Genomic DNA, 15,285 nt, shown 5'->3' with positions numbered 1-15,285 from the left:
ACCAGAACAACACAGGAACAAGCCTTTCGGCCCATAATGTTGTTCTGAACCAATTAAATCAGTAATCAAATGCCTATTGAAATTCTGAGATTGATAGATTGGACTGTAATTCATATTGGCCTCTTTCAGTTCTATGTTTTCTTTCGTGTTCTCGCCCATTCTTTCTTGATTGATGGGCTGGGGGTTTGGGTGATCTGCTAGATTTTGTTCAAGGGAGGGGTGGGAGGTTGGATTTTGCGAGTATTTGTTTCTTTTTCATTTTATGCCCGGCGGGGGGTGGGGGGAACCGATGTCTTTCTTTCAAATACTTATATGGTTTTCTGTATTTTATGGGTATCTGGAGAAGACAAATCTGGGTTGTGCTCTGCACACATATTTTGAACCTTTGAACCTTTACAGAATGTCCATATCCTTCCATTCTCTGTGTGCCTATGTAAACATCTCTTGTAAGTCTCTAATGTTTTCTGCTTCTACCACCAACCATCCTATGTGGAAAAAGATATTGTCTGTCTATGCTGCTGATAATCTTATAAACGTCTATCAGCATGTTTTTTTCTGGGTGCAAATCACTTTAATGCTGTTTGTAACCTATCTTGGCTAATTTCACATGTTTGGACCATTTATTTAGACATCAGCAGTATATGCAATACTGATTTAGTGTGCAAAAGGAAAGGGTGAAATCTGGTTTCTAGGCACATACACCTTCACTGTGAGACAAGAATGGTACAAGGATTCAAAGAAAACAAACTGTACAAATACAAAAAAAAACTATTATAATAATTAAAGTAATAATAAATAATATTGAGAATATGAGTTGTAGAGTTGTTGAGAGTGAGTCCATAGGTTGTGGAATCAGTTCAGAGTTGAGGTGACTGCAGTTTTCCACACTGGTTCAGGCTCATAGTTGTAGGGTAATAACTGTTCTCGAACTTGGTGGTGTGGGACCCAAGGCTCCTGTACCTCCTTCCTGATGGCAGCAGCAGGAGGGAGCATGGCCTGGATGGTGAGAATGCTTGAAGATGGATGCTGCTTTCTCATGGCAGCATCCTTGTACATGTGCCAAATGGTGGGGAGGGTTTTACCTGTGACGGATTGGGTGGGATCCACTACATAGTATATAGTATAGTATAGTCATACTTTATTGATCCCGGGGGAAATTGGTTTTCATTACAGTTGCACCATAAATAATAAATAGTAATAGAACTATAAATAGTTAAATAGTAATGTGTAAATTATGCCAGTAAATTATGAAATAAATCCAGGACCAGCCTATTGGTTCAGGGTGTCTGACCATCCAAGGGACGAGTTGTAAAGTTTGATGGCCACAGGCAGGAATGACTTCCTATGACGCTCAGTGCTGCATCTCGGTGGAATGAGTCTCTGGCTGAATGTACTTCTGTGCCCAGCCAGTACATTATGTAGTGGATGGGAGACATTGTCCAAGATGGCATGCAACTTGGACAGCATCCTCTTTTCAGACACCACCGTGAGAGAGTCCAGTTCCATCCCCACAACATCACTGGCCTTACGAATGAGTTTGTTGATTCTGTTGGTGTCTGCTACCCTCAGCCTGCTGCCCCAGCACACAACAGCAAACATGATAGCACTGGTCACCACAGACTCGTAGAACATCCTCAGCATCGTCTGGCAGATGTTAAAGGACCTCAGTCTCCTCAGGAAATAGAGACGGCTCTGACCCTTCTTGTAGACAGCCTCGGTGTTCTTTGACCAGTCCAGTTTATTGTCAATTCGTATCCCCAGGTATTTGTAATCCTCCACCATGTCCACACTGACCCCCTGGATGGAAACAGGGGTCACCAGTACCTTAGCTCTCCTCAGGTCTACGACCAGCTCCTTAGTCTTTTTCACATTAAGCTGCAGGTAATTCTGCTCACACCATGTGACAAAGTTTCCTACCGTAGCCCTGTACTCAGCCTCATCTCCCTTGCTGATGCATCCAACTATGGCAGAGTCATCAGAAAACTTCTTGGAGGTTTTTTCATTCTTGGGCATTGGAGTTTCCATACCAGGCTGTGATGCAGCCAGTCGGATACTCTCCACTGTAAATCTATAGACGTTTGTCAAAGTTTTAGATGACATGCAGAATCTGTGCAGACCTTTCAGAAGGTAGAAGCACTGCAGTGCCTTCTTTTTGATGGCATTACGTGCAGCTCCCAGGACAGATCCTCGAAACAATAACACTGAGGAATTTATAGTTACTGACTCTCTCCACCTCTGATCCCCTGATGAGGACTGGCTCATAGACCTCTGGTTTCCTCCTCCCTCCCGTGGTCAATAATTAGCTCTGTGGTTTTGCTGACATTGAGTGGGAGGTAGTTGTTGTGGCACCATTCAGCCGGATTTTCAATCTTCCTCCTATATGCTGATTTGTCACCACCTCTGTTTCAGCCAACAGCAGTGGTGTCATCAGCAAACTCGAACACGGCGTTAGAGCTGTGCTTAACCTCACAGTCACAAAAAAATGAAGTGAGTAGAGAAGGGGCAAAGCACGCGGCCTTGTGGTACACCTGTGCGGACAGAGAATGGGGAGGAAATGTTGTTGCCAATCTGAAGTGACTGGGGTCTGCAAGTGAAGGCTTATTAGCACTGTTTTTTCAAGGGACATTTTGTTATTTTGCTGCTGCAGGACAGTGCAAAGACATAAAAGTACTATTGTTGATTAAGTGCCGTGTCATATGACGAAGGTGAACATGGTCTTTCCATGAACATAGTTGTTCTTGGCAAATTTTTCTACAGAATTGGTCTGCTATTGCCTTCTTCTGGGCAGTGACTTTACAAGATGGGCAACCCCAGCCAATACCAATACTATTCAGAGATTGTCTGCCTGTGTCAGTAGTCACACAACCAGGACTTGTGATATGTACCACCTGCTCCCATGGCTTCACGTGACCCTGATCGGGGGCTAAGCAGGTGCTACCCCTCACCCAAGGGTGACCTGCAGGGTAGAGGATGGAAGGAACACCCTATACCTCCTTTGGTAGAGATGTTTCTTTAACCTGCCACCCATAAAGTTACTACAGATTACAGAAATAATTTGTGCAAAAAGAAATAACAGGGCAGTGTTGTGGGTACATGGACCTTTTAGAAATATGACAGCTGAGGGAAAAAGCTGTTTCTGATCCTTGATGGTCTTCAGGCTCCTCGTGGTAGTAACAAGGTGTCCTGGGTGGGGAGGGTCCTTAGTGATGGATCCCACCTTATTGAGGCACTGTCTGTTGAAGATGTCCTCGTTAATGGGGAGGGCCGTGCCTGTGATGGAGCTGGCTGAGTGTACAACACTCTGTACACTCTTGTGATCCTGTGCAGTGGAACCTCCATACCAGGCAGCGATGCAACCCGTCAGAAAATGCTGCTTCATCACAATAAGGCATAATTATGGAATTCATTATCGTGAAAGACTGTGAAGGCAAAAATCACTGAAATATTGAAGGAAGATAGATCGAGTTGTAGACACAAAAAGTAACAGAAGAAAATAAGAAACAGAAATAAGAAATGTGGCTAAGCACAGCTCCAATTCCATATTCAAGTTTGCTGATGACACCACTGTCATTGGCTGAATCAAAGGTGGTGATCAATCAGCATATAGGAGGGAGATTGAAAACCTGGCTGAGGGGTGCCACAATAACAACCTCTCACTCAGTGTCATCAAGACCATGGAGCTGATTGTTGACTTCAGGAGAAGGAAACCAGAGATCCATGAGCCAGTCCTCATTAGAGGATCAGAACAAGAGAGGGTTGGCAATTTTAAATTCCTTGGTGTTACTACTGCCCTCCAAGAGGACCACGACCTTGTCGTTGGGTTTGGTGGCTTGCATGCCTCAATGACCCCGAGAGCTATGTTGGCTGGAGTCAGGGTTTTATGCTTTGGCTCTTGGTAGGGTCACCCATGACAAACAGGTCAAAGGGTAGAGGCCAGACTAAGAGTGGTTCACCGGTCCTCCAGGTCTGGGGGTTCAGCTCAGAGCTAACCTAACTGGTGAAACAGAATTGTTATGGAAACAGCAATGAAGAATGTTTCTACATCTGAGTGCGACGGTATTCCTCAGTCTCCACCTGGGATTTGTGTGACTGACGGGCAGTGAAAACCAGGAGGAAGCTACTGACATGATGAAGGAAGCCCTGAACGCTGCCAGAGAAGGAGGACCTTCATCGCTGCCCTAAACGCCAGTGGTGCAATGGGCAGTGAGTGAGTTATTATTTCAGAGGACCTGTCCTGGGCCCAGCACGGAAGTGCCATTATGAAGAAAGCACAGCAGTGCCTCTGCTTCCTTTGTAGTCTGCGGAGATTTGGCACAACACCTAAAACTTTGACAAATGTGTATAGGTGTGTAGTGGAGAGTATTATTGACTAGCCACATCACAGCCTGATCTGGAAAGCTCTCCTCACCATTCAGCACATCTAAGTGAAACGCTGTTGCAGGCAAGCAGCATCCATCATGGAGGACCCTCACTACCCTTAAAATGTTCTCTTCTTGCTGCTGCCATCGGGAAGAAGGTACAGGAGCCTCAGGACTTGAACAACCAGGTTTAGGAACAGTTAATACCCCTCACCCATCAGGATATTGAACCAGAGGTGATAACTTCACTTGCCCCATCATTGAAATGTTCCCACAACCAATGGATGCACTTTCAAGGGCTCTTCGCCTCATGTTCTCGATATTTATTATTGTTATTTCTGATTTTGTATTTGCACAGTTTGGTGTTCTGCACGCTGGATGATCACTTGGGTTGGATCTTTTCTCATTGATTCTGTCCTGGTTGTTATTCTATAGATTTACTGAGTATGGCCACAAGAGAACAAATCTCAGGGTTGTATATGGTGATATATATGTACTTAGATAATACGTTTACTTTGAACTCTGAAATCTGACATAAAAAGAGAAAATGTTGGTAAATACTCAGGAAGCTAATTGTTCAAAAAAAAGGAAGAGAGAAGTTAGCCTGAAGTTGATGGTGAGGGTGAAGCAGGAATGGGTCAGACAGAGAGAAGAACAGAGTGAGGTATAATAATAAGTCCTGATGAAGGGTCTTGGCCCAAAATATCAACTGTTTATTTCCCTCCATAGATGCTACCTGACTTGCTGTGTACCTCCAGCATCTGTGTATCAACATAGAACAGTACACCGCAATACAGGCCCTTCAGCCCATTATGTTGTTCCAACCTTTTAGCCTACCCCGTGATCAATCTAACCCTTCCCTCCCACAGAGACCTCCATTTTTCTATCGTCCATGTGCCTATTGAAGAATCTCTTAAATGTCCCCAATTTATCTCAAGATTTATGGCATCTGCAGAACCTCTTGTGTTTATTATATGGCAAAGTAGGTTTGTGATGGGGGCAAGCTGTTGACTGAGTTGTCTGGATGAAATGTTAATTGAAGGGAGGGAGAGAGAGGAGAGAGGGAGAAAAAGAGTTTCCCCATCATCAAGGACATCTTCATGAGGTAGTGCCTCAAAAAGGCCACATTTCTAAATGACAATAAACGAGGACTGAGTGTCCTCATAATCTGATCTAATCATATCTACCTCATTAAGGACCCTCACCATCCAGGACATGCCCCCTTCTCATTGCTACCATCAGGGTGGAGCTATGGGAGCCTGACAACCCACACTCTGAAATTCAGGAACAGCTTCTTCCCCTCCATGATCAGACTTCTGAACCTGATTCTTCCTTTCTTTAGGCAGTTTGTAATCATAGTACATTTATTACAATTAAAATTAATTTGTTGTACGGCTTCTGCAAAGCAACAAATTTCTCATCACCGTAAAAGAGTGATAGCAAACCTGATCTGATCCTGGGAAACAGGAAGTGCTGGAAATACTCAGCAGGACAGACTGCATCTGTGGAAAGAGAAACAGAGTTAATGTTTAAGGTCAGAATCAGGTTTAATGTCACCGGCATATAGAAACATGGAAAACCTACAGCACAATACAGGCCCTTTGACCCACAAAGCTGTGCCGAACATGTCCTTACCTTAGAAATTACCTAGGGTTACCCACAGCCCTCTATTTTTCTGAGTTCCACATACCTATCTAGGAGTCTCTTAAAAGACCCTATGTCATGAAATTTGTAGTTTTGTGGCAGCAGTACATCGCAACACACAATAATAAAAACTATAAATTCCTGAAAAAGTATGGTTTCCCCCTATAGGGTCAAATCCCTTTTCATTTTAGATTTCCAGTAGCTCCAGTTTTCAGTTGATTTTCATCTGTAAAGTGCAGGGCTATGTGGGTGGAAAGGGTTAGACTGATCTACAAAATAACAGGCCGAAAGGCCTGTATTGTGCTGCATAGTTTTATGTTAACACACGAAATGCTGGAGCAACTCAGCAAATCAGGTTGTACTGATGGGGTGAATAAACAGTTAATGTTTCAAGCCGAGGTCCTTCATCAGATCTTACCTGTGGATATAGTGGTCTGTCACGTTAGAACCGGAGAACTGAAATGAAGTCATACTCAATCCCGAGGGAAAGCCAGAGGGAATAAAAATAGCATCAACTCAATAACAAGAAGAAAGAAAGAAAAAAAAAACAAAATACTGGAAATATTCAGCAGGTCTGGCCACATCTGTCGAAGGAGAAACATGTTTCAGGTGTTAGATTATTTCTCTCTCCGCAGAGGCTGCCTGACCAACTGAATGTTTGCAATATTTTCTGTTTTAATTTAAAATTTTCAGCATCTGCAGTTTTTCTTTTGACTAACAGGAATAATTAATCAGATTCGGTTTCAAATTAATTTGTGTACATCGAAAGACAACGTGGAATGCCTCGTTTGCCTTAGCAACCAACCAGTTTTCTATAACTGGGGAATTTCTTGTTACTGATGTTCAAAATTAACCCTAAGCAACTTCTTAGTCAGTTTTTGTATCAGTTCTAACAGAAGATTTATTCCAAAACAGCACAACAAACTGCTGGAGGAACTCAGCAGATTATTATTCAGAAGCTGTGATTTTTTCTGTCATTTCAAACTTTCGCATCTTCGTGTATTTCCGGGCCGGCTCGGCAATTTCCGACGCGGTCCTGTCCGCTTTCAGGCTGCGAGTATTGTTGGCCTTACTCGGGAATTTCCGGCGCTGACTGGAGCTGCTTCCGGTCCTCCGGCTGGTTGTTACGGTAACTGCGGGAACGCTGAGGGCTCCATTGCTCAGGGAGCCGTAGTTCGCTGCTGCTGAGTTTTGGGAGGCGGCCTGCCGCCATTGTGTCTCAGGTAATGCCACACCCTGTCTCAGGTAATGCCACACCCTGTCCCAGTGGCTCTCAGGACATCTTAGTTTTGTTGGTGGGATTAGGTGGGCCAAAGCCGGGGGCTAGAGTAGAAGCACCACACACAAGGATGCAGATTTCCAGCATCTGCAGATTGTTTCTTGTTTGTGGCTAGAGTAGAAGTGTGGTAACGCAGTCTAGCCCTTGTATCCCAGGTTGGATTAGGTGATGTCCTTCTCTTCATCTTCAGGAATTTGGATCTGTGAGAGTGTCTTGCTGAAGCTGGTAGTGAGTGAACAGGATTGTATAAAGTGCTGTATACTTTTCCATGATTCCAGCTGAAAGTTATTCTTGACAGTGTGGCGGAACAGTGGGATATTGGGGTCCACGTCCATAGTTCCCTCAAAGATGCCACGCCAGAAGACGTAAGATGTGTTGATATTCATCAAAGTTGCTGGTGAACCCAGCATCTGCAGAATTCCTATTGTATGTGCTGATATTCGTTAGTCGGGGGATTGAGTACTAGAGTCGTGAGGTAATGTTACAGTTTTATAATAATAGTAATAATAATAACTTATTTATAGAGCACTTTTTATAAAGACAATGTAGTTCAAAGTGCTTTACAATGGAATAAGAGTACAAATATGAAAAATAAAAATAATATGTAAATAAAAGACAAAAAGAGTCAGTTAAAAGCAGGGTTAAATAAACAGATGATGTTTAAAAGTGTCAACTGAGTCTGCATCCCTTATAGTTTTAGGTATTGAGCTCCACTGTTTTGGAGCATAGTTGAAAAAAGCTGTCCTGCTGATTCTCTTTTGAGGGAGATTGTTTAAATTTAAGAGACGTTGGAAGAAGACCCGAGAGCTCGGGCAGGATAATAAAACCAAAATGAATCTGTGATGTACTCTGGTCCCAGACCATTGACAACTTTAAAAACAAGTAAGAGAACTTTAAAATCAATTCTAGCCAATGCAGAGTAGCTAGGATGGGAGTGATATGTTCCCTTGTCCTGGTTTTAGTTAAAAGTCTAGCAGCAGCGTTCTGAATGAGTTGAAGTTTGTTTTGGAAAGCCTGTAAAAAGTGCATTGTGGTAATCTAAGTCTATTCGATATAAAGACGTGAATTAGTTTTTCTGCGTCACCACGTGGCGGAAATGGATGTACCTTTGCAATATTTCTCAAGTGTAGAAATACTGCTCTGGTCACTTTCTTTATGTGAGATTTAATATTCAAATCTGAATCAAAGATAACCACAAGACCATAAGATATAGGAGTGTAATTAGGCCATTTGGCCCATCGAGTCTGCTCTGCTATTTCATCAGAGCTGATCCAATTTTCCTCTCAGCCCCAATCTCCTGCCTTCTCCCCATATCCCTTCATGCCCTGAATCTATCAACCTCTGCCTTAAATATAGATAAAGACTTGTCCTCCACAGCTGTCTGTGGCAATGAATTCCACAGATTCACTACTCTCTGGCTAATGAAATTCCTCCTCATCGCCGTTCTGAAAGGACGCCCCTCTATTCTGAGGCTGTGTCTTCTGGTCTTAGACACTCCACCATAGGAAACATCCTCTCCACCTTCACTCTATCGAGGTCTTTCACCATTCGATAGGTTTCAGTGAGGTCACCCCTCATTCTGAATTCCAGTGAATACAGATGCTCTTCATATGAGAAACCATTCAATCCTGCAATCATAACATCCAGGATTTTTTATTCTGATTTTTCAAGTTTACCAAGAAATCCATCTCTTTTGGCTTTGGGGCCAACCAGAAGTATTTCAGTTGTATCTTCAGTTAGTTTTAGGAAATGATTGCTCATCCAGTTGTTTATTGCAGCCATACCAGAAGTCGGAGAAGGTAGATAAACACTGGTCAGACCACACTTGGAGTATTGTGTTCAGTTCTGGTTGCCACGTTACAGGAAGGACGTGGAAGCTTTCAAAAGAGTGCAGAGGAGATTTACTGGCATGTTGCCTGGATTAGAAAGCATGTCTTATGAGGATAGGATGAACAAACTAGAGCTTTTTTCTTTGGAGTGAATGAGGATGAGAGGAGACTTGACAGAGGTGTAAAAGATTTACGTGGCATAGGTAGAGTAGATAGCCAGATGTTTTCTAGGGTGGAAATGGCTACTATGGGAGGGCATAATTTTAAGGTGATTGGAGGAAACTTTAGTGGAGATAGATGTGTGAGGTGGGTCTTTTACTCAGAGGAACGCACTGCCAGGGATGGAGGGAGAGGCAGATATATTAGGGACATTTAACAGACTCTTAGTTAGACATTTGGATGAAAGAGAAATGAAGATGTATGGACATTGAAAGAGAGAATGGTTAGATTCATCGTTGAGAAAGCTTATATAAGACAGCATTACATCAAGGGCAAAGGGTCTGTACTGTTCTATGAAAGTTATTAAATCTATTATTGCTGTAGTGTTGTTTAAAATTTCCTTGTCTCCTGACAGAACTAGACAGAACTTGACAATGTTAACATGGCAGTATACTTTGATCATCGTATTGAGGCGTCAGGTACTGTGGGCTCTCCGTCCGAGATTTCTTGGCATAACATCCATCCTTTGCTGGCAGTGACCTCTGTCAGTACCAGCAGCAGTCCAGTAGGCAGCGTGGATGTATATCTCGAGCAGGTGAGTATTTTGCTATTTCTTTCTTCCTTTTGAAGTCTATATTTTGGGTACCACCATCATTTATCAATTTCCTGTCTGTGTCACCGACCGATACTCGTGTGCCTAGCGTCACTTTATGGACATACAATCAATCTATGTACAGAAGACTGTGCAACAGTCTTAGGCACATATGTAGTGCCTATAAAAAGTATTCATCCCTCTTGGAAGTTTTCATGTTTTAGTGTTTTACAACATTGAATTACAGTGGATTTAATTTGGCTTTTTTTGATACTGATCGACAGAAAAAGACTCTTTTGTGTCAAAGTGAAGACAGATCTCTAAGTGATCTAAAGTAATTAAAAATATAAAACACAAAATAATTGATTGCATAAGTATTCACCCCCTTTAATATGACACATCAAATCTTCACTGGTGCAGCCACATAATTAGTTAAATGAAGATCACCGTGTGCAGTCACAGTGTTTCAATTGATTGTAGTACAAATACACCTGTATCTGGAAGGTCCAATCTGCTGGTGAGTCAGTATCCTGGCAAAAACTACACCATGAAGAAGAGAACACTCCAAGCAACTTATTGAAAGGGTTATTGGAAAGCAGAAGTCAGAAGATGGATATAAGAAAATTTCCAAGTCAAGGAATATCCCTTAGAGATTAGTTAAGTCATCAAGAAATGGAAAGAATATGGCAGGGCTGTAAATCTGCCTGGAGCAGGCAGTCCTCAAAAACTGAGTGACCGTGCAAGAAGGGGACGAGTGAGGGAGGTCACCAAGAGTCCGATGATAACTTTGGAGGAGTTACGTGCTTCAGTGACTGAGATGGGAGAAATTGTGCATACAACAACTGTTGCCCAGGAACTTCACCAGTTATAGCTTTATGGGAGAGTGGCAAAGAGAAAGCCACTGTTGAAAAAAACTTGAAATCTCAGCTAGAATTAGAGTTAGAGTTTAGAGTCTAGAGTTAGAGCTAGAGTTTGCCAGAAAGCAGGTGAGATACTCTGAAGCCAGCTAGAAGAAGGTTCTATGATCTCATGAAACCAAAACTGAGCTTTTTGGCCATCAGATTAAATGCTTTATTTGGCATAAGCCAAATACTCACATCCTCAAAAACACACCATCCCTACCATGAAGCATGTTGGTGCCTGCATCATGCTGTGGGGATGCTTCACTGCAGCAGGCCCTGGAAGGATTGTAAAGGTAGAGGGTAAAATGAATACAACAAGATACAGGGAAATCCTGGAGGAAAACCTGATGCAGTCTGCAAGAGAACTGCAACTTGGGAAAAGATTTGTTTTCAAACAAAACAATGACCCCAAGCATAAAGCCAAAGCTACACGGGAGTGGCTTAGAAACAACAAAGTTAATGTCCTGGAGTGGGCAAGTCAGATTGCAGACCTCAATCCAACTGAGAATTTGTGGCTAGACTTGAAAAGGGCTATTCATTCACAATCCCCATGCAATCTGACAGAACTTGAGCAGTTTTGTAAAGAATGGGGAAATATTGCAGTATCCAGATGTGGAAAGCTGATTTAGACCTATCCACATAGGCTCAAGGCTGCAATTGCTGCCAAAGGTGCATCTACTAAATACTGACTTGAAGGGGGTGAATGCTTACGCAATCAATTTTTTTTGTGTCTTATATTTGTAATTAATTTAGGTCATGTGTAGAGATCTGTTTTCACTTTGACACAAAAGAGTTTTTCTGTTGATCAGTGTCAAAAAAAAACCCAAATTAAATCCACTGTAATTCAATGTTATAAAATAATAAAACATGAAAACTTCCAAGGGGGTTGAATAGTTCTTATAGGCACTGTATAAAGGTCTCCCCTGTTAACCGAAAGTACAGCATTCCTATGAAACCTTTCGTAAGCCAAAATGGCGAAAAGCGAGAAAGCAATTACCATTAATTTGTATTTTTGAGTGGTCCCAGACCCAAAAAATAGCCTACCAAATCATACCAAATAACACAGCAGTCCCCAACCACCGGGCCGCGGACTGGTACCGGCCGCAAAGCATGTGCTACTGGGCCGCGAGGAAACAATATGATTTGGCGATATGAGTCAGCTGCACCTTTCCTCATTCTCTGTCACGCCCACTGTTGAGCTTGAACGCATGCGAGGTCATTACCCGCGTGTCATCCATATCAGCGTGGGAAGGAGATCAACTCCTTGAGCTTGTAAATGACGACGGGCTGAAAAGTATGTTTGACATAACATCTCTGCTGGCACTCTGGATCAAATTCAAGGCTAAATATCCTGAGATAGCCACGAAAGCACCAAAAACGTTGCTTCCATTTCCAACATATCTCTGCAATGAATGCAACGAACACTAAATTGCGGAATAGACTGGACATAAGGAACCCATTCGAATATCGCTGTCTCCCATCACCCTTCGATGGCACCGTCTTGTTGCAGGGAAGCAAGCCCAGGGCTCCCACTGATTCAGCGATATTGGTGTGTTGCAATGATTTTATGTGTTCATACGGGGAAAATATGTGCTGTGTGTTTAATATCCAAATGTTACTTAAAATATTATGATGCTATTGACTTATAAGTGACTTATATAACCATATAACACTTACAGCACGGAAACAGGCCATCTCTGTCCTTCTAATCTGTGCCAAACGCTACTCTCACCTAGTCCCACCGACCTGCACTCAGCCCATAACCCTCCATTCCTTTCCTGTCCATATACCTATCCAATTTTTTGTTGAATGATAATACCGAATCTGCCTCTACCACTTCTACTGGAAGTTTGTTCAACACTTACTTCAAGCTCCCCTGTCCTCCCCTGATAATTGACTTATCACTATATTCATGCAAGGAAAATATGCGCTGTGTGTTTAATATTAAATTCGTTAGATAAACCCTTTTAGAAACGAAATTGAGTGTATTAGCCACTTATCACTTATATTCCGGTCGTGATTAACACCCCCCCCCCCCCGAACCGAATCGCCAAAAATGATTTGTAGAAAAAAATCGGCACGTACACGCATGCGCGCTGGTGCCCGCACAAGGCTTCATGGTCATTGTAGTCTCTCTGGGGTAAACACAACATATTTAACTGCTACTCTTGTCTGTTGGCAACCCTACCCCTGCCCCCCCCCGGGGTCGGCCTGTCCGCCAGAATATTGTCAATAATAAACCAGTCCGCAGTGCAAAAAAGTTTGGGTACCCCTGAAATAACATAAAACCTAAAAATAACACTAACATATAGTAAAAGCAGGAATGATATGATAAATACACAGTCTATATAAAGTAGAAATTATGTAGTTTCACTTACCAGAATCGGGAAGACAGCGAGCACACTGGAAGGTTCCAACATTTTTCTATCATACAGTTCTTTGAAGCACTCAGAACATCCTGCAAACCTGCCCTAAACCTACGTGACCTTTCAAAATTAAAGTGATACTTTTCTGCAATCATTGCAGCATTGTCAATCATAGCGAAAATCTCACGGAGTTCAAAGCTATGGTGGCTTGATGCTGAGATGCTGAGTGTAGTTCCCGGGGAAGGAACTTGGCAGCGCCATTCTCGCTGCTCGGGGTACGCGCTGCCTCTATAACAGCTGGCTGCAAAACAAATGCTGAACGCTAATTTCACTTTTCGCCTTTTTTCGTAAAAGCAAAAATCCTGTTCGGATTTCTTTCGGTTAGTAAAAACAGGTACTAATGTAGGTCTTTTGTGAAAGCGAAGTGGCGTAAAGCGAACTTTCGAAAAGCAGGGTGTACCTGTATAGCTAGAGTGCCTAAGACATGCGCGCTGTACTATATTTGTCAACATGGAGCAGAGGGCAAGTTTGTAAATCTGGAGGGAGCAAAGGATATTGGGAATGGCGAGAGTGGAGCACCGTGGGAGAGGAGTCCGGGGAGGGGGTGGTGTGAGTGTCGACAAATGCAGTTCTGAGACACCAGACAAGATAATTTAATTCCAAACAATTGTTTTATTGATCATTACAGAAAGTCTCTATGGTGTATCCTGCTCCCTTCCCTTTCCCTTCCCCTTTTCCCAACTATGATTCCCCTCTCTCTGCCCCTTTCCCACTCTCAGTCCACAATAGAGACCCAGATCAGAATCAGGTTGATTACCACTCACATATTTCATGAAATTTGTTATTTTTGCAGCAACAGTGCAATAAATAAAATTACTACATTACTCTAGTGCCCTCTTCCTCCCTTCCCCCATTTTTAAAACATATATAAATAAAACTTTTGCACAGTACTGTATAAGCTATCCTATGTATTTATATTTATTGTGTTTTGGATTGTTGTGTTCTTTATCATGTTGTTTGCTTTTGTGCTGCATCGGATCCAGAGTAACAATTATTGTGTTCGTTAATCTTTAAACAATATTGAATCGCGAAGCTTGAAATCTTTATCAGTTATTATTCATATTCACTCCTCTACAGCCATTTGCCAAATAGATTCATCAAAAGGTATGACAAAGAAAATCATGGAAAATTCGTGAGCACAGAAGGAGGGCATTCAGTCACTTGTTTTCGCAGCTACGAGAACTATCCAGCCTAATTCTGCTTTCCTGCACTGTTCACAGTGCTGCCAGTCGGAGATCTAAAAATACACATCCAAGCACTGTTTAAATGTCATAATGGTTTCTGCCTCAGTCTCACTTCCAGTCTGGGAATTGCACTCTTGCTGATCTCGCATTCTGTTCATACAGATCATTTCATTACAACAGTGCATTAAGGTAGTATAAACAATAACAAGATGCAAAGTAAATGGTTTCCGTTACAGAGAAAGTGTAGGGCAGGTAAACAATAATGACCAAAACGAGGTCAGTTGTGAGGGCAAGAGTACTGAGGACCATTCATTAATTTCATAACAGTGGGATAGAAGCTGTCCTTCAGACTGGTGGTATGACGGAAGAGGGGAAAAGGGAGAATGTCCAGAGTGGACGGGGTCTTTGATTATTATCACCATCATCATCACTAGGTGCTGGATTCCAGGAGGGGGAGCTTCTGGAGTGTCTATGAGATGGCTTTTTCGAGCAGCTTGTGGTTGAGCTTACTAGAGGATCAGCTATTCTGGACTGGGTGTTGTGCAATGACTCAGAATTGATTAGAGAGCTTGAGGTAAAAGAACCCTAGGGGAAAGTGATCATAATGTGATCAAATTCACCCTGAAATTTGAGAAGGAGAAGTTAAAGTCAGATGTATCACTGTTATAGTGGAATAAAGGGAATTACAGAGGCATGAGAGAGGAGTTGGCTAAAATTGGTTGGAAAAGAACACTGGCAGGGATGATGGCAGAGCAGCATGGCTGGAATTTCTGGAAGTAATTCAGAAGACACAGGATATATGTATATCCCAAAGAGGAACAAGTATCCTAAAGGCAAGATGGCATAACCATGGCTAACAAGAGAAGTTAAAGCCAACACACAAGCCAAAGAGAGGGCATACAATAAAGAAAA

General features: G+C 42.5%; 1 protein-coding gene across 1 annotated transcript in view; it reads left to right on the top strand.

The window, feature by feature from the left end:
• Positions 1 to 7,091: 7,091 nt before the first annotated feature.
• The window catches only part of ift140 (intraflagellar transport 140 homolog (Chlamydomonas)), a 232,275-nt gene continuing 224,081 nt past the window's right edge, over positions 7,092 to 15,285 (top strand). Inside the window, exons 1-2 of the mRNA XM_072269234.1 lie at positions 7,092 to 7,225; positions 9,685 to 9,864. Coding sequence (XP_072125335.1) covers positions 9,712 to 9,864 — 153 coding nt within the window. The 5' untranslated portion in view covers positions 7,092 to 7,225; positions 9,685 to 9,711. The remainder of the gene's footprint in view (positions 7,226 to 9,684; positions 9,865 to 15,285) is intronic.

Source organism: Mobula birostris, chromosome 9 (genome assembly GCF_030028105.1).
Source record: "Mobula birostris isolate sMobBir1 chromosome 9, sMobBir1.hap1, whole genome shotgun sequence".
NCBI lineage: Eukaryota > Metazoa > Chordata > Chondrichthyes > Myliobatiformes > Myliobatidae > Mobula > Mobula birostris.
This window is presented reverse-complemented; position numbering and strand designations above follow the sequence as displayed.